This window comes from Prinia subflava, chromosome 3, assembly GCF_021018805.1.
Source record: "Prinia subflava isolate CZ2003 ecotype Zambia chromosome 3, Cam_Psub_1.2, whole genome shotgun sequence".
NCBI lineage: Eukaryota > Metazoa > Chordata > Aves > Passeriformes > Cisticolidae > Prinia > Prinia subflava.
In genome coordinates, this window is record NC_086249.1 from 1,574,551 (window position 1) to 1,597,700 (window position 23,150).

General features: G+C 35.4%; 1 protein-coding gene across 12 annotated transcripts in view; it reads right to left on the reverse strand.

Annotated features, from left to right (window-relative positions):
- ABI3BP (ABI family member 3 binding protein) overlaps nt 1-23,150 on the reverse strand; it is a 155,145-nt gene that overhangs the window by 106,155 nt on the left and 25,840 nt on the right. For all 12 annotated transcript variants that reach the window (XM_063393737.1, XM_063393739.1, XM_063393731.1 and 9 more), the window contains exons 3-6: nt 15,976-16,044; nt 13,688-13,820; nt 4,520-4,701; nt 1,492-1,553 (exon numbers count right to left, since the gene is read on the reverse strand). In XM_063393737.1, the coding sequence (XP_063249807.1) occupies nt 1,492-1,553; nt 4,520-4,701; nt 13,688-13,820; nt 15,976-16,044 (446 nt within the window). The remainder of the gene's footprint in view (nt 1-1,491; nt 1,554-4,519; nt 4,702-13,687; nt 13,821-15,975; nt 16,045-23,150) is intronic.

The following is a 23,150-nucleotide window of genomic DNA, read 5'->3' on the forward strand; positions in this document are numbered from 1 at the left end:
GTTGGATTCTGGAGGTTTAGATCAGATATTAGGAAAATTCTTTTTCACAGAGAGGGCTGTCAAGTGTTAGAAATGACTGCCCAGGGAAATGGTGGAATCATCATGCCAGGAAGTGTTAAAATATTTGTGGATACATGCACTTGATGACATGGTTTAGTGGTAAACACAGGCATGGTGGTGGGTAAGCAGTTGGACTTGAGGAATTTAAAGATCCTTTCCCATCTCATGGATTCTATGATTCTGTGCATACTTAATTATTCCTGGAAGAAAATGTATTTAATGAATTATGGTTTCATTATTTCCATTATTTCATTATTCCTTGTTATTCCTGAAAGAATTCCAAGTCTGATAGTTACCAACCATTTATAATACTCTGAAATACGAAGAACAAACAATGAGAAACTATACGTTACCATTTCCTACCATGAAAGTATTTGGAAAATCTGAGACAAGAGAATTGTGAAGAATGGGTTATTCTCTTGTAATAATTAACACTCATGATTTAACCCCTAACATTTCCAAAGAAGGATTACTACAACCTTTCTTGAGAAGGTATCCCACAGTCTGCCTCAGGAATAGTAACTAAAAAGAAGCAGAACAACAACAAAAAAATCCCCCAAAATATTAGATGATGAAACTTGCACTTTGATGAAAAAAAACAAGGAAAGGAAATATAAAGAAATCAATTTAATCTCATAGTAGAACTGGTAATGCTCAGAAGTTATGACTAAAATGTTTATTTTTCACTGTAGTAAAACCCACTGGTTGGTTCAATCTGGAGAGCCTTAATTTCTGCTTCAGCTGTTGGAAGGAAAAAGTATCTGGGTACATGAATCCATAAACAAATGAAATCCACCCCATGCTTGTTTGAGAATGTTCATGGAAAAAGTCAGATGAGGGGGGAAAAATCTTTATTTATAAAAATAATTCATTTTTTAATGAAATGGTAAAAATTCTACCATGCTACATAAAAGGATTTAATGGACAGCCTAGCAAACTTGATTAAATTGCCCTTTCCAGCTTCCTCTGGCTCTGCAAACACTTTCCTCACATATGGGAACTATCAGTGAATTCAGTGGGATGACTAATTTACAAGACCTGAGTATAGACCAAATTATTCTGTAAAATCACATCACCAAGTTATTCCAAAGTTAACTGATCACAACAAATATCACAGGTTAACAAACCTGACTACTACAAAGGAAGAAGCAACTTTTAAGTTTGGAATCTACTCATGGAAACCATCAGATACATCTTTGAGAGTCTGGAATAAGGGTATGTTATCATCTCAGTTACAGTTCTCAATTATTTTGTCCATCAACACATTTGAACATTTTGCATACAGTGCATTTAACAGATTGCTTTCTATACTGGCACTTTGGCCAGTGAGGCCAGTGGCCTTGTGAGAATGTCTTTCTCACTGAAGTGGAGAATACAAAATTTGATCATATGAAACACAAATTGGGTAAAAAAAGAGACTGTTTTGCATACCTGTGTTTGGGAATTGGGTACCAGCTTGTACATATTCTGGATTTGTCCATTTACTTTTTTACCTGTTTGGACAGAAAGATAAATAAATACACAGAATTAATTTTTTGTTTTGTCCAAAGCAAAGAAAACAAGTTTATTCACCTTTTTCTTCAGCTAGGAAAGTTAGGAGGCTTAATTAAAAAGCCTGTATAAAAACACATCATTGAAAATTTTTTTTGTCCTGTGTCTGCAGATCCATTAATATATCTGCAAGGTCTTCTCTTCACATTTTGACAGCAAGAGAATGAAATGTATTCTTCTTGCTTTGTTTATGGTTTTGTTTATCTCAGTGTATGAAGAAAACCCCAGATTTAAACTCTGAATTTTTTTCTCTTAGGTTTTCCTCTTAGTTTCTAAGTTTGGAAGTTTCTTGTGATGCAGCTGCTGAGTAAGTCAAGAAACAGTTCTGTTCAGCACCTATTCTATTCTAGCATGATGCTTCAAACTTCCTCTTTAGGAATCTTCCTAAAGGTATCTTTCACCTTCACGCTTTTCTGCTGCTTTTGCAACAACAGGTGTGCAACAACAGTCAAGTCACATGTTGCCATATTTTTTCAAATTCCATCCTAAACAGATGAGAGGTAGGAAAAAAATTCAACCCTTCAAAAATATCAGTTGAGATACATTTAAGTTGGAAAGAAGTCTTTCAAAGTGCTTGATACTTCTAAAGAACAGGACATACTATTGGGCTAAATTCAGGGAAAACTGACAGAAGTTTTACACTGACTTCATGAGAAAATCATGGTAAGATGGTCTGAAATAAGCTACTTTCATCTCTTCTGAAAAAAGTCAGTTAAATAAATGCTGAACTTTTGCCATGCCTTTCATGTGCTCTCAAATCATGAATTAAAAGCAGATTCTCCTCCCAACCCCTCCCAACATATTTAGTATATAACCAAAATTCAGCCTGTTGATTCAACAGATCCAGTAACATGCAAAAGAACTTTCAGCTTCTAGTAATTGTTAAATATTCTTCAGTGGGAAAAAGAACATTTACAATGAAGGATATTTGGTTTAGGTTGAGATGTTTCTCCTCTATGAGAAGAACTTGAGTTGATACAAAACAGGAAATCAGGACAGAAAAGAAGTGTCTGTGTTGATTGGTAAACTTTACAGGCATCTGGTTATACATTTATTATAAATATACACTCTGTGTTTACCACCCACATATTCTGTATCTACCTGCTATACACTAAAAATATGCAAGGCTTGAATTTGAAAGTGCTGACAATTTTCCAATTATAAGATTCTTTATCAATAGGCCAGAATGCAGACATGCAGGGTAATCACAAGCTCCCTGGATTTAGCTGCTGCAGAAGCATCCACTAAATACACAAGTCTACATTGCAGGCAAAAGAATTCTTATATAAATAGAATATGAACTTTTACAAAAAATAATCTTTCAACCAAAGTCAATGGGTCTCCATAAACTTACAAGAATGACTCTCCTGACCTATTAAGTAAAATGTCTGTAAGAAACACCATTTAGAAATACATTGTATAGAAAGAGAAAATTTGGAGATGTTTTCATCAGTCTTGAACAATTAATAAGTTGATTTTGCACTCATCATTCCCTCTTATTCTAAGTGCTGAAATATATTTCATCACTTGCTCTACAGATGACTTTAAGATGTTTGAAATGTAGAAAAAAACCCACTTGGTAAAATCTCTGAGGCTATGAGGCAGAGCTTTTTGTAAATCAGGTAAGGGAAAAAGCTACCATCATTATCCTCTTTAAGCTCATGCTATAGCAATGGCATTATTCTGAACTGCTAAAACAACTCTATGGACACTGAGCAGGTGCTTCAAAGTTACAGCTTTGTACTTTACAGTGAAGGCTAGCAAACCTCTTCATTAGGGAGTGTGAAGGTTTTCCCAGTGTCACAAGCCACCACACTGCTCCTCTCCTTATCCTCAGGTATATTGAGCTTTGTAACTCACCTACAAGTCAAAACTGAAGTCCAAATTAAATTTCATCTGGAAATCTCATATGAAAAAGGCTCTCTAATGAGAATTCCCATTCTTTACATTTTGAGTCAAGCTAAAAATACTAAGCATAGGAGTTTGCAGCATCTTCTGACCAACATCATGTTTCAAAATACCTTTATGCAAATGCTTGAGGAAAATAAATCAAATTGGATAACCTCTGTTAAGTCCTCTCTTCTTCTGATAAAAAGAGGAAAAGTCTGCTGATGTCCATTTCCTCTACTGGCATGAGTGATTCTTTCAGCAGCACACACTTTCATTAGGATTAATTTGACATTATTTTTCCTGCATCATCTTGGGGCTTCAAAGGAGAACCATAAAATAAGACTGGCAGCCAGCCAGAGGTGGTACACACTGCCTCCATGAGAACACAGACAAAAGCTTACGTGACACTGCATGCTTCAGACATGATCCATATAATACTTTGAAAATTAGCTTCAAATTCAACTTTTGAGTGGAGTCATAAAAGGCTCATTGAGGCAGGACAGGCCCTGTCCAGCTTGAAGTCCACCTTGAATGTAAATGCAGGGGTAAAAGAAGACTCAAAAAACGCTAATAATTTCCATCACTCATACTAGGTGATGGAAGAAATCAAATGGATTAAATGGATTCGTTGGATGATGGTTGATGGATTCTTTCATTCCTTGTTATTATTCATGGGCCATGGAAAGAGCTTAGAATCCAGTCAGAAGTATAAATATTCATACTCAACACTTGATGGGTATCTGTACTACTAAACACCATGAGTTCTACCAACCTGCAGCAGATCCTTTATTTGCACTGACAAGAGAACAACTTTCAGGAGACTAGGTGCCAGTTTTTCAAAACCAAAATATTTCTCGTTTCAGCAATTCCTAAAAAAGCTTTTAGGGGCATAATGGATGGTATTTAAACTTGATTAGTACAAAAACTTAATTAGAAGCTTACTCTAAGTAATATCATAATAAGGGAAAAATACTGTCAAAATCAGCAGCTATTTCACTACCTATTGTCAAATACTTACTAGAGAGAACTGTCTTATGATTCAAAGTCTTGCTCCAAATACTATCCTCTGCATTGTCTTTGACTCCAAATTCATAAGGTGTGTTTGGCTTCAGATTTTCAATCACTGTCTCTGTGGCTGGGCAGAGCTGAAAAACCCATTTCTTGTCTTTACCTTTTTCTCTGTAGCGAACTGTATAGAACCTGTTCAGGGAAAAAAAAATAGATCTACACAAAGGAACTCACTATAACAATTATTAGGAAATAATAATAATAGTAGTAGTGATAACAACAACAACAATAATAATGTTATTTTATTGTTCTTGTTCTTTCTTGCTTTTCACGGTCACCAAATATCAGAAAAGCCAGATTTATTCCACATATATATAGCCCATCACACAGGCCCTGACACTGGGAGTATTGTGCAAAGAGCAAAAGGACAGTCTCCTTACTCGCAAACACCCATTTGTGTATGTGAGGTTCTAACCACAAAGTCTAAGCTCATTGTCCAGGCAGTTCCTGTGATTCCGACATATGCCAGAACCAGTCAATTGAATCATGAGTCTGCTGGTAAAGAAGCCTCTACTGATTTCTCAAAATCTTCTATATCCTTCCAGTGAAAGGTGTTCCCTTCAAAAGTAGTCCAAAAACATTCTCCAGGGAAGAGCAGTAATATCCGCTGTTCGTATAATACATTCCTCATCCAGAGATCCCATTATGTATTGCCCCCACTTCAAACAAAACAATAAACTAAGACATCACTTTCAGCAGTTTAAATCAATAACGTGATGAATACTAACAGATTATGAAACTAGGAAACATTTCTACAGAAATTGCCCAATTCTGTCAAGGAGCACCACCCTGAAAAAGCATGACTGCAATGTTAACCAATCAAAAACAAGGCAGTGGAAATGGCGAGACCTCCAGCACAAGAATTCCTGTGCTGACTACAGTCTCATTGTCAATATGTGTGCTGAATCACTAGCAGAATGGAGTGGAGGTTTTCTTTTTTGGAAAAGCAAATCTTGGAGAGATTTGGCAACTTTTTAATCCAAGTATTACTGAAAATTGTTACACATACCATAAATAATTCATATACATCCTCTATCTCTATCTCACATATACATCATTTGAAAAGGGCCTAACTGAGTCCAATGGTATCTTACCACACTTAAATAGAACAATTTAATGCTTGCAAATCAAGGTTGTGAGATTTATGACAGGCATTATATAGACAATCATATAGAGAGAAAAGAAGAGAACTTAAAAAAACCCAAACCTACCAAAAAAGGGTTCTTAAACATCTGAAAAGGTTTCAAAAGTGCAGACTAAAATTACTACATAATACGGTAAATTCATAAAGCTGCTTCTGCTGAAGTTACAGAGGAGCACCTTCAGAGTACAGCTTACATGAAATGTTACTGTTGAGTAGACAGTAATTCCTACTTCACTATTGAAACACAACCTAAGACAAGGCAAGTGTCACTCATGGAAAATATTTCCATACATAATGCTTCACTTTGTTTACATATTTTACCTCATAACTGTCAAATTTGTTTTCCTGGCACCAAAAATACTCTCCTGGTTTAGTTGGCCCAATTCAGCTCATTCAGATACTTCACCACGTTACAAGACCAATATTTATGTTGGCTCACATACCTTCATTAACTGTACTAGTCTGTGTTCAAAACAAGATATAGTTTAACTTAAAACTTGGAAAAGAAAGGAAAAAAACAGGAAGGAAAGGAAAGAAAAGTAGTGAATATCTTCTCTCAGTTCCAGGACTACCAAGTAATAATCTGCCTCTTCTGTGGTCTTTCATCTAATTAAATGTCAAATAATAGACCTAATTAACAGTTAAACTGACAAAGAACATTTTAAAAAATTAATTATTGGCAACAATAAAAGAAGGAAAATTTCTTCTCCTGTATCCTTTTAATCCATTTGTGTGTAGTCACACAGACATCAATCAACAGGAAAAGCTTATTTGAATCCCCTGTCACTGTCTTGTAAAGGATGTCACTTTAATAAACAAATTCAACCCTCAGCACAAATGCCTCTTACTGGAGCCCACACAGACTTTTGATAAGGGATTTGGAATAAGTATAGACAGACATCAAATGAGAATTCAAGTGGAAATAATCACCTTCTTCCTTTGCCTGAAAGAGGAATTTTCATTTGTTTTCATATTCGTCGTATTTATATTTATCTTTTCCTACCTACTTTAATCGAATGGAATAGAAATGAAGTGTTTGCATGTGATGGAAAAAAGAGAGTCTATTGATTCAGCTCAGTTATTGAACAATCTAAAAGAACAGCTGCATCAGAAATGAGGAGGAAAAAACTTGTTGATAACAAATAGGCTTTTAAGTGGCTATCCCCACTGGCTTCTAGTGCACAAAATGTTCTGCTTTTTAATGCTGTCTCGACACATGGGAATTCCTTCAATCTAACCTGAATAAAAACACCAAGAACACTTGCACAATAAAAAAACCCACCCCATCATTCACTTAAATTCAAGACTATTATAAAATCTGAAAAGAAGATTTTCGTAATTGTGCCAAACTATGCCATTAGAAAGAGAAACATACAGCACAGAAGAAATGTGCTCTCAACTCCAAGGTTTCCAAGCCTATAAAAACTTCACCAAGGGTGTAATTATTTCAGTGGAAACTTGCCATAGCGAGTACTAAAAACACTGACTGCGATGACAGAATTTCCTCAACCATTTCAATAAAAAGCAATAAAAATGAAGTTCCATTTAACAATTTGCAGGTCACAACATAATTTTATTATTAAAAATATCTAAATATGCTTTGGGGGAAACACAATCATTTGTTTATAGAGTAAAATCTCAGAAATGCCAAGTTTTGTCATCAAAGAACAGCAACTCATTGTTAAGCCAGACCAACAAACTGACAAATAAAATGCAATTACAGTGTCTGAATTTTCTTGTAGCTTTAATTTCTCCCTTTTTCAAACCTTTCTTTCATCAAAAATACAATATCAAACAGTCAACACATATAATTGAAGACATGAGTATGCAGTAAGACCCAGTCACCACTCACATCTATCAATCCCCTTGTGGCAGTGACATACATGCACAAAATGAGTGCAGCTGGCTGAACTGGAAACATTCAGCAAAATATCTTCATAGATTCCCTCCAGAACCATAGAAGGCAGGCTGAAATAGAGTGCTGTCATAGTCACATAGAAGGGAAAGCTACACTACATGTTTCTCAAATAAAACACTTCTCGTTATCTCTGTGAGGTAAGAAAAGGAGAAACTTTTTGCTCACCACAGGGTCCTAACAGCTAATATCTGAGTAATACATTATGGAACACTCCTAGGAATGCTATTCCCACCTGTGAATACTGGTTTGATTTTTCAGCAAGGAGATGGCACTCTACAGTTACACTTGGTGAGAAATTATTTTAATCTAGATTCTCAGCAGATATAAAAAACTAACAATATGTAACTTAATTTAACGCCTAATTTTGATTAATTGATTTGTTGTGTGTTTTGGTGGGGGATATTTTATCATAACAATGATTATTGAATATTCTTGCATTTTTATTTACATCAAATATTAATCAAATTATTGCAGAGGTCACTCTGTTTCCTTGCCAGCTAACACTCTATAAAGCATTACAGCTCTTTTGTCAAACTCCATAAAAGTTACTGCCTGCTTCTCTCCCCCTGACAGGCAAAGCTTCACTCATTTGCTGATATCACCAATCAGGCCACCCTAGGAACTGTGGATAAATTTTACTTCCTCCCTTTTTACTAGACAGCTAAAACTCCAACAATTTAAAACAAAAGGTGTCATGAGCAGGTGAGAGGTTCTGCTGCACTCTGTAATAATGAGGGGGAAAGAAAAGCAAACCCCACCGCAGCAGAGGAATAAAGAGCCTACGTTTATCCAAGAGCTGTGCTCTCCATATGCATTTGTGCATCATCATCAAATGTTTAGTGTCTGCATTCTTGAAACTCTCTGTCTTTGATGATATTTTTACCTTGCTTGTCTCCACATAAGACATATGCAAAATGGGATGGCAGAAATATAATAACTAAGACTAATTTCATAATTTAAAGGAAGCCACAAGAGCACAAGATTACTCCTAGACCAACCACTGTAGTGATTTCTATATCTGTAAAGTCAGCGTGAAAGTCTCTCAGCCTGACACAGAAGGTTGTTTCTCTTCTATGTTGAGCTTACATCGTTTGTCTTTTAAAACTCTACAACGCAAGGCAGTGCTCAGTTCAGAGACAGCCTTTTCCTTGCACAGGAAATCAAAATAAAATGACCATTTTAAAGAAACTGCACAAAGGGGATTTGCTTCTGAGATGAAGCAAATCTTATTTGCTGTTAAAAAGACTAAAATCCTAGGATGGTTAGGCAAGACATTAAGCTCTCATCTAGCAGTGTGAATGATAATCTTTTGCCAAGAATTGCAGTGCCATTTTTCTCTTTTTTAAACAAATGTCTTTTCAGACAGATTCCCTGAACACGCCTGCACAGTCAAATATTCAGACACAAAAAATTAGATGCTGGAAATCTTATAAGGCAGATGGTTTTATGAGATTTCAAGACTAGGTCAGTTTGTATAAATATCATGGATTTATTTGGAACCAGGTCCCAACCAAAACTCCAAACAATTTAATCATGACTATTTTAGTCACACGTGACACTAAACAAACAATTAAGCCTTGGAGATATAAGAACATTCCAGCTCTGTGATTTTGTGCTGCCAAAGACAAAAGATTATAAAGCTCATTTCTTTTTTGTTCATAGAAATGTAATCAGAATTTTTTTAAAAGAGATTGTCAGCATATCAGGTATTTATTTATATTTAGACTTCATTGGAAGTGCAGCATCCATTAGTCAGAAACTAATAAGAGAAATGGTTTGAACTACGCTTTTTCAGACACTGAGTGTTGCGCAAATTGACACATGACATTGATTATATTGTTTCCTTTTTTACTGCTGAGTTTACTTTAAAGTAACAGATACCGGCATATATAAAAAATGGAAAGAATGACACCAGTGATGGTTACCAGTTAAGTCTGCAAAGCATTTCCTAATTTAGTTTTGACTTTTACATGATCACTAAAATTCACTTCTTTTACTTAAAACTGTTATTAGAATGATTGAAATGAAGAGTGAGAGGCTCTGAAGAGGGAGAGACCAAAGAGCAACAAGTCATTACAGTTTACACCAGATTTTAGCACTGCAGCAACTCAAAAGCATTTGAAACTCAAGAAGTGCATTTGCTGCTGTATGTTTTCCTTTAAGAAATTCTGCTATGTTTAAAATGCATTTTGTATGACACTTGGAACACTAAGTATGACTTAGCTGGCAGCTGCATAATGCTAGAAGTTTGTAAACAGACACAGGAGGAGATAGGCACATATTTTTCGGAATTTAGGGTTTCAAAAACCCTACATCTACCAACTATACAACATAAAGACTAAGTATGGACTCTTCTCTGGTTTTCCATAACTATTTTTCTTACTTTTTCTTTTTTTAAAGCATCAGATAAAAACAAAATAAAAGACAAAGTCTGTGCTACTTGCACGTATGACATTAGGACATTTAAATCACAGGCAAACCAATTAAAACAACACCAATGTGAATTTGTCATAGTTTTTAACTTAAAAAAGACATACCTTCAGGTTTTAAATTCCCGTTTTTGCATGTATCTGAAAGTGTTTGTTTTTCTATACAATCCACTCAATAGAATATTATATTTTACTGTATTTATAAACCCTGCTTCAATCTAACATGGAAACTAATGGTTTTCATTCCATTCCCTGACTTTTCTTCCTAAAGAAACTGAACATTTTTTGATCCCTGGCTACAGAGATGTTCTAATCAAAGCAAATACAAAGAAAGAATAAAAATCTACGGAATATTGTATCTTTACTTAGATGGACAGTCAATCAAGCCCCTGTACTTGTATTTTGACACATCTGTTCACTAGTATTTGTTTGAACATGGATAGGCAGAGAGGAAACAAGCTTCTTACTCTCCTGGATATAATAAAAAGAGGAACTGAACGTGGCTGTGCAGCAGGATATCATGACTTTGCCCTTGTCCCTCATCAACTGTCTTCCACTGGTGTCAGAAAGCAGAGGATGCTGAGAAAGGTTCCACCAACTGTGCTTTCTGGTATTATGTCATTTTCATCAGTTACATAAAACTAATCACTTGGGGGTTTGATTTAGATATTTTTGTTCTATTTTAAATTTTAGTGCTAAGGGTCTGATGAGAGAGAATAGTCACTTCAAGAATGCTTCAAAATTTCACCTTTCATTTTCGGTCCACAACAAAGGCAGTGAATACTTTTGCTTCAACAAGGGATTAGCATTTGGGGTTACCTTGAAAGAAATACATAGCACTTTATTGGTTTATGCTCCTAATCTCTAGGGAGTTAAGCCAAAAGAACGGTTTGTTGAAAAATGTCACAGTAAATTTTTTTCATTGGAGTTTCTTAAAAATTTCATAGATACAGAAGACCACTATGTGCCCTGAAGAAGCAAGCAATAATTTCACTGAAACAGTAAAAGATATCAATGCTCTTTGAGATTATGGCACCTCTTATTGCAAACTCATTTGCTCACAAAACCAGATCTTCCAAGGAATATCCCACTGAGGTCAAACTCTCACTAGAGAAAATCCTGGCCAGCAGAACCGTGCTATTCCATGTGGTTTCTATCTTCTGACTCAGTAACACACTGAAATAACTGTTATTATACAACATTTGTACAAAAGCCTAACATCCACACGGAGATGGCAAAATCTGAGACCAAGAAGAGTGACTCCATTTCAGGCCACAGAGAATTACGAATTTAAACCTTGGTGGGATGTTTGCTGACAGAGCTGAGCCAAGAGGTCCTGGCTGCTATGCACTGCCAATGCCAGAGGTTAGCCACCAACAGCAAGCTTGAGGATGGTTAACAGTACATTGCAGCGTGTCACAGTAAGGAGAATATGCCAGGTGAAAAAACTTTGAGCCAGGTAGTCTGCCCACGAAATAGATTGAGATATCGGTGAATCTGTTACGTGTCTTGTACTTTTATCACAGCACTAACTTGCTAAGAATGGGCTATTTCCTATTTTTTTCTTATTGTACATCATCGAGACATTCAAATTATTATAATAAATTAATAGTTTTTCTTCTACACACTCACTAGAAATACACATGAATCTAATCCCTTTTAGAATTCTAGATATACACACTATTGTCACATGGACAAGTGCTCTCATCCTTTATACAAATCCCAAGCACTTTACTCCAGTAAAAGTAAAACTAATAAGAGCACCACTTAAGTGACTTGTTTTTCTTCATTAACTTCATTGTTTTGCTTCATTGCAAACCAGAAATCTGATTATAGGTATATACCTATCTTTGATGAGGTCATTTGAAATTTGATATAAAATGTTTTTAAACTAGCAACTCCTGTCTGACAACTTTTCACTAAAATGGAGTGCACTTTAAAGTAATTCCTGAGGGGAGGAACACATCAGAACAGATTTTAAACACAGCAAGACACTAGTAGCACACTGCCCCAAGTGAAAAATTATGTTAAAAACTTTGTTCAAGCTTTCAGTCATTGAATGTTCAAACAGAAAATTCAGCTACTGAGGGGAAAACACAGGATTGATGAAGCATGGTGGTGGATACCATTTGCTTTGAATTTCCAGGTGGATTAATACATGTTTCTCTTGAAGTGTTCTTCATTCCCACTGTACAATGGGTGCTGCGACATTGGTGCTGACACATCACATAAAGATAAATTCCTTGGTAAAAATGGTGCTAAAATCACTGTGTCAGAACATTTTACAAGCTCATTCCAGATAGCTCATTTCTTCAGTTTCTCACAGTAGGAAAATGCCTGCTTCTTTCTGTATTGAAAGAGCAAAATCAAAGCCTAAACCAACTTTTATTTCTACTGAAGAAAAATCCAATCAAATTTCATCCTTGGACATTTACTAATAGTCCATAACTGGTTTCTAACAAACATTAACATTTTTTCAGTAGTGTTTGAACTTCTGGTGGTGATAAAGATCCAATTTTTTTCATTAGAAATTTCTGATGCTTGAAAAGGATTTGTCCTTTTGTGAGGTATGAAACTTTTGTAAAGCTATGAAAGAGGTCATTTTGGCTACATGGGATTTTTTTTTTAACTTAACCTATGTATGACATCCAGTTTAATTGTGAAAGCTAGAGTTTTCTTATGAACACTAGAGTAAGGAAATTATAGTTTAAATTAGACAGCTACAAATTAGACAAATATTAGATAGATAAATGTTCTGAATCATGGAAAAAAAAAAAAAAAAAGCACATTTAAAAGCCAAAAGATAACAGTTGCCAAACAGATGTAGATGCATCCCATGGGTGCACAATGTTTCTTCTTAGTTTTACAAAACACCTCTGAGTAGAATAGAGCTTCACACAACGTAAATGAAAAGTACAAAATCATTCTTCTCTTGTCAAGGAAGAATATAAAGAGAACACAAAAAGACAAAGTAGGGAAAACATCTGCAATGTTTTAAAAATTTAACAATTTAAAAACCATAATAATGTACTTAATTTGAGAAGCTCTTCTGCACTATGACTTATCTTGAAACTGCTGCTTGGTAAGCCTTCCTGTGCCACCCAGTAAATGTCAAAAATATCGACATAGAAGAGATCCTCTTTTACTTACAACAGAAAATTAATGAAAGCTGGACTGTATCAATAGCAGGAAAACAGTTTATTGATAAGACAAAATAAAGGAAACAAAAATCAAACAGTGTTACAACAAGGCATTATTCCCTCACCTCGGCACAACAAGACTTCTTTTACACTTATTCAGTCAATTCTAAAGCCAAATATTTCCTGTGATTTAAAAAAGTTTCAATTGGTTCAGTTACAAATGAAGATAGAGCCAAGGCCATTAGTTTAAGAACAAAGGATCCAGTGTGAAATAGCAAGATTTGTAATTCAGCACATAGACATCTCACTAAACTTGCTGTCAAGTAAAGATTTGCGAAGGACTAGCATGAGAAAATAAAAAAAACTTACTTCACATTCAGAACTATTGTTCACAACATTTTACTTTCCACTGTAAAGTTTATCTTAACCACAGCAGGGAGCTGCACTGAATGAAGTCATGGCAGTAATAAACCTTTTCTGTTGTTACCTGTCGCTAGCACAGTTACTTGTCTCTGTCCAGTCATGTTGAGGGTTGACTAGGATGCCCCAAGAGAGAAATACAGAGGTTGGGGTGAGAGTGCCAACCACCAGCTGCAGAGGCTTTTGCGTCTTGTTCCGACCTACATAAAAACGATATAAAGTTAATTTCTCTCTCCTGCATTACGTAAAGTTTTTGCAGTGGGATAATTAAGTAAGAATCCACTTCTCTTCTAAGCTTGAAGGGAAAGGTACAACAGTTCTCTATTTTTCATGGTCACTATTTCTAACATCTGATTTACAAAAGTGGCAGAGTCCATAGTCACTTTTTCAACCTAATATTTCAGTTAAAACTAGTTTTTGAAAATAGTATGCTTAGTGTAAGAATAAGCTATAGGTAGATTAAATTAAGAACTCTGGCTATCTTGGACTATATCACAAAAGACATGATATTGGTTAAAAATACAAATCAGACTGTCACTGGAGCTAGTTAAGTAAAGAGATAATTTTTATGTTCAAAAGGCATGAAAAAGTCAAATCTGGTTCACAACAATGAGAAAAAAACCACTTTAGATCAGTGGCTTAGAAACACTGATTAGAGTTTTTAGAAAGGACATTAGAAAGTGTCCAGGATATTAGAAAGTGTCCATGGATGTGATAAAAACAGTAATTTCTTGGCAGGTTTCTCAGTAACACTGCAAATACATCTACACATAATAAATATTTTCTAGAGCATTCTTAAGAGTAAAATAAAACCTACAAATGTTCTTTTGCTTTTAACTGCAGGCAGTTCTGAGTCAGTGTCTGTATTTGCAGGATTTTTCTCTTTTAATTACCAACTATATTGAAATCAGGGTGTGCATTATACTGAACTTCAGCTTTGCTCTGTATGAAGGAGTAAAATTAATCTGTGAAGAAAGAACTTATTTTAAAGAAAGTTTAAAAGCTAATAGATGGAAATGAGCAAATGATTTAGAGACTCTATTTTGAACCCGTGGTTTATGGACTGCTACAGGACCAAGGAGAATCTCTGGCATTTGAAAGATGATTGACTATAGGAAATTCTCTACATCACATTACATACTTCAAAAATCTAAAGGATCTGTACCTTTGCAAAACATACAGGTGACCAACATTTCCTGAAAGTCTATAAGCCACTGATCTAAAGGGGTTTTTTTTTTTCTCATTGTTGTGAACCAGATTTGACTAACTTTCTTCTTATGACTTTTAAATCCTATTATCTCTTCACTTAACCAGCCCCAGTGACAGTTTAATTTGTATTTTCAACCAATACACATGTGTACATTTAGAAATGTTAACCATGTTGGCTTTTACTTTATGTGGATGATGAACTTGTTGCTACAAAACCTACATTAAAAGCCAACATATATATGTTGCACCTAAAAGGTGCACTTTCCAAAATCTTTCCAGAGGTATTTTGTTATACCTGACCAAAAGCAAGAAAAGATTTATTCCAAGCATTACCAGTAGTTAGGAAAAAAATTATCTAAAGATCATAAAATAAGTTGGGTTGGAAGGGACCTTTAAGGACCTTCTAGTCCAAGTCCCCTGCCATGAGCAGGGACATTTTCAACTGGATCAGGTTTCTCAGAGCTCTGTCCAACCTAACCTTGAGTGCTTCCAGAGATAGGTCATCGTTTATATTTTGCAACAGTCCAGTCATCCTGAAAGAAGTCTCCATATTAAAGTGCAGAATGAAGTCTTCATATTGAGGAATTCAGTAAGGAATACAGAACTAACAATTTAATGACATGATTAAGGTCGTATGGAAATACTTTGAAACAGATAAGAATAAAATTCAGATTTCTACTCTGCTGTGTATAGATTCAGCTGGAAATATCACCCTTTCCGTAACTTCTTGCATCAGCAAACTTAGTAGTAGTATTGATATAGAAACAGTCAGACAGACACATACACACTACCATTTTCCAATGGGAAACAAAGAGAATTAACAAGTCTGCGGATGAAGGAATCCTTACTTGTGGTTTGGGAAAATAATTGTAATATCTTTAAACATCAGAAACCAGTATTCTACATTTCAAGTCGCATTTATAAGAACTTTATGCAAAAAATCTTTAGGTACATCTTCATGTTTTGAACACCATGTGTGTGGCTACTGAGTAGGAAACACTGGCCTACATTTTACCTTTCCACAAATGGAATTTGTTCTTCCCAGTCAGATGCCTACAGGAAGAAATATCTTTTTGGAGAAACCCAGCAAAAGGTTCTGTTTCCTTTCAAATATTTTAGGAAAGAGATGCAGTATTATTAAAATACCTGAACAAGATTTCTTGTTATTTGAAACACGTGCTGGTCTTACTGAAACCAAATACCGTGGCTCTGCATCTGCAAATGAATGAAAGAATAATTAGTACAGATGTGCTATCTATTTGAAAAAGAGATTAATCAGAAGTTAATAAGAAAAAGTCAAATAGGCAGTGAATTCTTAACACATTATCCGATCTTCTGTTTTCTTTAAAATTCATTGAGTGCAAAATCATAAATGCTTCAATTAAAACAAGGTTGAGATGTTTAATTTAGTTTGGGAAATTTCTCTTCAGAAATAAGATTTTCCCTTACTCTTAAAACCAGATGTCAGAGATTTCTGCCCTTCTTAATTATTTAAAACCAAGCTCTAGTCTGTCTTAACTGCACCATGAGAGAAGTTGCCTTAGGAGATTCCAGCAAGATATCCATGGGCAGAATTATGCTCACTCTATACTGACCAAAATTATTTTTACTATAGCTTTTAAAAAAAGGGATCACTCCACATAGAATTCTTACTCTAGTTTAGATGCACTTATCTAAATGTATAATTATAAATAAGAGACTGAATCTCCTGCATATTTCAGTGCAACAGGCACCTGGAATTCTACCAACTAAACAGAACCACTAAGAAATTATTCAATTTTCTCTTACACTCAGATTTCTGTAAAGAGAGAGAAAAGAAAAGCAATACCAAAAAAATCCAAAGCGTGCTGTACTATGGAAAAGGTTCTGCCAGTGTGAGAAAAACCACTCAAACTTAACTTCATGGATTCTGTGCACCTAAATCACTGGAAACCCACTCTACATGTGTACTTTAATTGTTTAATTAGGCTTTTGAAATGGGTTTCATCTGCATCAAAGATAAGCATTGAAAACAGCTGTTCAAAGCAGTGTGGAAAAAAGAATTAGTTAAAATAAGGAACCCCAAAGTGCAAATACATCTTCATTCACAAAAAATATTTTTTAATATTTAGAGGGGTACACAAGTGTGTACCTGGGTACAAGTGTGGTACCTGTGTAACCACTTGGACATTTTTTGTATTGAGACTGAAAACTAGAAATCAGAAACACTTTAAAATAGTTTGGTTTCCCTCTATTTTAAACCCATTTTTCTGCTCTGCATTTATGCCCACTTGTGAGACTATTATAACTCTCACAAAGCATCCAACAGGATTATTTTAGAGCACAACCTTGAAAGTTTGAGAACTACAAAGCCAGTCTTCAAACTCTAAAAATGTATGGGTTTATCAGTAAAATGTCCAACGATTGTGAAAGAAAGTTATTAAAATATTTTGAAAGAGTTTTTTCCCTCCTCCATAAATGGAAAAATTAATTCTGGCTGAAATCTGAAATGACTTGGGTAGCAGTATAGAAATAGATTAACTGCTAAATAAAATACAGCAATAAACAAAGACTGGTAATGCCTCACTGAACATCTCAGCCACAAAACCTGGCAGTTTCTAGGATTCGTTAGTTCTGGCAGGTGTTTATGTTCTGTAACAAAGTGTTCTCTGTGGAAATATTTTGTGTTATGTGCTGTTCATCAAGCTTTATTTTTGTGAATTTAACAAATGTTGCCTTAATAAAGGATACAACACATTCCCATTTTCCAGAGAATTCATGACTCTTCTGGCTGTAATACCACCTACAAATGAAAGTATTTAGGAAAACAGGCTGAGACTGGATGTTGAGAGAGTGCTGTTGGAGAAGAGGCAGGTTTAAAAAGTACTACTTCTTTAGATCCACTGAATTTAAGACAATATTATGATCATTATAACTGAAATCAGAAAATGAAATTTTTAAACAAATCCATGCAATACCTGGGACAAAAAATAAATTTCTGTTCTGTACTTAAGATATATCTTAATTTAGAAATATGATTCCATGATTCCTGAGCAGAGCCACCTATGCTACTGTACAGATGTTAAGAGTAGAGCAACTGTAATTTAGGTTAAATTAATTGGTTTGATACACAGCGTCAAAGCGTTATGCATGGACTGGAGGATATGTGCCTTGAAATGCTTTTATTCTGGGTAGATATACATCGTATATCCAAGGCACCTGAAATTTAAAAACGCAGAGAGCTTTTTGAATATCATATAATGAGCTCTGACTCAGTAGAAATGGGAGTTCTTTCTTAGGCTTCCACTGCAATTCAACATTTCTTGTAGTAAGTTCAGAAGACCACTGAGTTTCAACACTGATTCAGCCTTCTTGCTGAGAAATGTGACTATCAGTCACCATCACAATGCTGAAATCATCTGATGTTGCTATGACTCAATTCATTTTCAGGGTGTTAAAACATTGCCTCACCCATGTATTCAATGCTGTCAACTTACAGGAAACATTTAATGATAGTCTGTGTTCTTTTATGATGCCTATATATTCATAATCTATTCCACAGATCCACTCTATAAGAAGCAAGAATCTTGGGGAGAGGTGAGAAGCACAGCAGAAGAAAATGAAAATTCTGCACAATATCATAACTTAAATAAAACCATAATTTACTTCGCAGTAATTAATTTTGTGCTTAAGAGGTAAATTGAAGAAATAAAAGGTAGGCAGGAAAATGTGACTGTCATAAAAACATGGATGTTTAACAGGATGTAATTATGATTCACAGATTAGATCAACTATTTAATGAAAATATATTTAAGAAGAGAAGCTCATTTGAAAAATAAAATTATAACCTCAAGTAAATGCAAGCTACACCACAGAGTACAGACAATCCTGTTTTCCAGAGAATATTTCTTATTTTGTTTGAACTGTTTTTAGTAAGAAAAGGATAGGTACAAAATTAGGATCAATGTTGAAGTGTCTGGACACAGATGCATGAGTCCAGCATCTGCCTCCAAAAATAATTTATTTTTGAACATTAATCAGTATGTAACAGAGACTTATATGATAAAGATACAAAATACAGATCTGTCTGTCTCTCATCTGTGAGGATCCACAACCTCATAAATGAGGGATCCCTACAAAACAACACAAGTTCAGTTTGAAATATGTTTGCAAGTTTGCTAGGAAAATCTTAGCCGCTCCTTGATGCCTAACACATTCTTGGTGGGCTGCTACTGCAAGATCACTTGTTTGAATCTGTAACTGTCTAATCCCCTTTATTAAGGATAGAACAACAAATGTCTTGGCTAAGAACTCCTTTCAGATCAGAAATAAAGTCCAAATAGTGACCACCTTCAGTTCTTTAGCCACAAAATAGGAAAACACCCATGTGCACCAGAAAAGTGGTCCTGGATAATTCCATGCCTAATTCTTAGTGGTATAATTCCCCAAGCATGCGTTATTATATCAATAAATAAAATTGTTCAAAGAGAAAAGCTTCTATTACCCACTTTAACAGCTTATGAACACAACCAGAGTTGTGTTCAACAAATACATGCCACTGACATATCAGACTAACATAGGAGAACACTTCCTTGCACATGCCATGAGCTAGGCTATCAAATCAGTGGCAGCAGGCAACTAACATGCACTACGAAATGCTAGGAAATTCTGGTTTTGCTCAAGTACACCACTCAGGGCCCAGCCAATATGCACTTGAAAGCAAAACAATGTAAGAATGAACTGACTTACGAACTTCTGGTAATTCTTAAATTGTAGTGTTACAAATCTATCACTAGAATTCATGGACCACCACATTCAGAAATCAAAACAAAGTATTTTTTTGCTTCATGCTGCAAGTCCTTAATCTGTATTTAAGGCTTGCTAAAGACACACCATGGGATGATGTTAATGGCAAAGTTGGAGGAAGGGGAGGATGGGAAATATTGTAGTGTAACAAGCACAGGAAAAGCCAGAGAAGTGGGACAAAGAGGTTGGCATGAATGAACCCCTGCTGATCAATGCACTTGTCTGGAGGAAGGGGCATCTGCTGACCTCCTCCAGGTTCTCCCTTCCACTGGACTAAGCCAGCACTAGCAATGAGAACCTGCTTTCTGGTAAGCTAGCAGGAGGCTACATAATGCTGAATTAAAGTTCACATTACTTGGCATCTTGAAAAGCATGGAGCCAATAAAACTGCCAGTTTCTGGTGATTGATCAGGTATAAGAAACTGCACAGCAAGATCTTTTAGCTAAGCACTGTTCTTGCACAGATCCCTGAATTATTAAAAATGTGCTCAAAGTGGTACCAGAACTCTCTTGTATATATACATAAACACAAAATTCACCTATCACTTACTAGAGTTGTTATAAAGCAGGATTACCAATACATTCTCCCCTTACACTGTACAACCTTGTACAAGAAAAGGAAAAGCAAAAGCATTGCCCAAATTTGAGCTGGTTTTAGAAACTGAAAGAGAAAATAATTTTGTTCACTCTGTTAAGTAATTGCTGTTCATTCTTACAAAACTTTCCAGTCTCCACCCAATTTTTTTGGGTTTCTCAAACAGTATCAACAATTTCTAGGAGGCAGCCTTGCTACCATCCTAGCCAAATTAGAAAAGACTAACACGAATTTCTTAAGCAAATACTCTTTCTTTATGAGTCAAGAAGACTGAAAAAATTAAGATAAAGGTTTAAGTCAAGTCCAGAGCTTTTGGATGGGTCCATTCACCTTTTTATTAGTCTAGCTGAATTAACATCTTAATATCTTTTGACAGTATCTGAATAGCTTTCATGACCAAAAATAATGCTGTTTACTGTCATGTGAGCACATAAAGTACATTCAGCACAAACCACATCTGGTGTCCTGAAACAAAGGCATAATTCTTGGTAACAAACTTTGCTGCTGCCTTGTCATTGTCATTGACATTTCAGTTTGATTCAGGTCTATCTACTGGTGCATGAAGCTGCTCAAGGCTTTGTTGCCAGCAGAACTCATTACAAGTTCAGGAAACTCAACAGAATCCTTTTCTCTTTGCACGTGCCCTCTGCAGGCAGGTCTCTATTTATTGATAATGTTGTGCAATTGCTGCCTCAGTTACTATACAATGTGCAAAACAAAGAGAAAACAGATATTTTAAGATAAGAGTTACTGCAGTGAAGTGCTGAATATTTAATGGATGAAATGGAGGTGAATGTCACACATTGTAAAAAGTCATATATCTTTCCTGAAAATCCTAGGAAATGTCACGTCCTTAACAATTTCTTTCAAAATATATCCATCCACAGACATGCAATTTTATAAATAAATGCATCTACTGACTTCAAGCTTCATGTTAACAGGATTGTAAGAGGTGTGTGACCCAGCAGAAAAGCTGACAATAAATTTTGTATTAATCTACAATGGCTGGGTTGAAAATATGGAATTCGTGGGCCTTAGAAACATATATTATTGTGTATATTGTGTCATCATCCATATTCCAGTTCCAACTGGGAACAACTATCCCAAACACAATACAGATTATGTTGCTCCATTAACAAAACCAGGGATGCAAAGCTAAATCAAGGAAATGTGGAAATGTCTGCAAAGCACTTCGTTCTGGCTTGGAGACCTATACTCTTTGTTAGAAAGGAGAAATTATATTTTAAAGGACTGATGCATTTTAGGAAGGGAATAATGACTTATATGTGATCTCTGTGTTTTCTTACACTGGTCTAACATCTAAATTTCTTTTAAATACTGTACTTTTTTTAGTAGGGTCTATAGATGATTGTTTTATCTGCTCGATTTTTCCTTAAAAATTTTCACAGAATAAACAATTTTAATACTACCAGCACAAGATCTACTTTCATGGATTTTCATCTAATATCTCTCCCAAGGGATTATATTCCACAGCATTATTCCTTAATGTGTGAGAAAAACATACCTTTTAGAGAGTAACAAATGCCCTTAAATGTCCATTTCTAATCTTTACCTTCCAGCTACAAACCAATTTAAGGTTGTGATCACTGTCCCTAAATTGACTGGGAAAGGTTTCTCTTTCCATGAACCACTAGAACTGACAAGAAAGGAGGACGCATTCAATTGTATTAGTCTTGGTCTAAATAGACCACAATGAATTTTTATATTCAGGAACCACTTCCTCCACATCCTGTTCAATAAAAGCCTCACCTATAACAGTTCAGGACAGCCTGTAAACTACTGGCTTTCTGTAAAATTCGAATAAGTCAAAAGATGAGAGGACCAAAAAGGAGTTCTTGGAGCAAAACCAAAAGTTTTTGTATAAACCTAGTTGTTTTGACTGTGAAAAAATGTGTGGAGCACACTGAAGAGCATTTTCAGAGTGTGCAGTGGCACTTGGATCACTAGAATATCTAGAACATGGGATAGACAACCTCGAGTGTGGAATTTAACATACATTGTTTTGATGTGAAGATCACATACTAGGCCAACTTCATCACTTTTGAGATGTACTAGACTACAAAGATAATCTGAGATTTTTCAGCAATAGGGTCTAGGGGGCTTATATCTTTGGCATATTTCTTCAGAGTATTTTTATTGTCCCTCCACAACATCTTGCTTTTTCTAAAATCAGTATAAAGTGTGTGCTGGATCTGAGGTCTCTGGCTGCCACAATAAAACTTAATCAGTGTTCCTTAGAATTAAGAATCATTCTGCAATTCTTCCAGTTTCTACCAGCAACTGCTCCCTAACTATGGTGGGGAGGAGGGAATGTGCTAGCAATCATCTCTGTCTTCATTTCTGCCACACAAGTCATTCTAAAGTAGAGCCAAAAGCACAACTGATGTTTATTGCTTTAGCTCGTGTTCCATACACATTTGGAAAGCACAGTCAAAGCTGCAGTTTAACGTTGTGTTTAATATTTGTGGAATGGGAAAGATTATGCACTCTCTGCTTCCAATAAACAAGTCCCCAGGGCATAAAATCTAACCCTAAATCTCTCAACTAAAAGCAACAGCTCCAATAAATGTGCTGGTAATTGCCTTAAATAAATGTTTGCAATTTGAAGTACATATTGATTGCTGGTAACTTTTACTCCTGTCTTTTCAAAGATGACATTTTCTGAAAGTTAGAAACGCTCATCTTGCTGTCTATATTACGTTGCATTTTGCATGATTAGTTACTGGCCATTCAGAAGTCACAAGAATAGATTTATTGTCACAAGGAAACTGACAACTTCTATTAGCCTGGGGAAGATAAAATTTTGATGTTATTCTCTTTTGAAATAATCATAAAAGAAGAGTATTCCTCAACATTTGTGCTTTTCCCTCTCCAGACACCCTACAGCAAACAGATAAGTGTGTGGTCAGTGCTCTGGTGT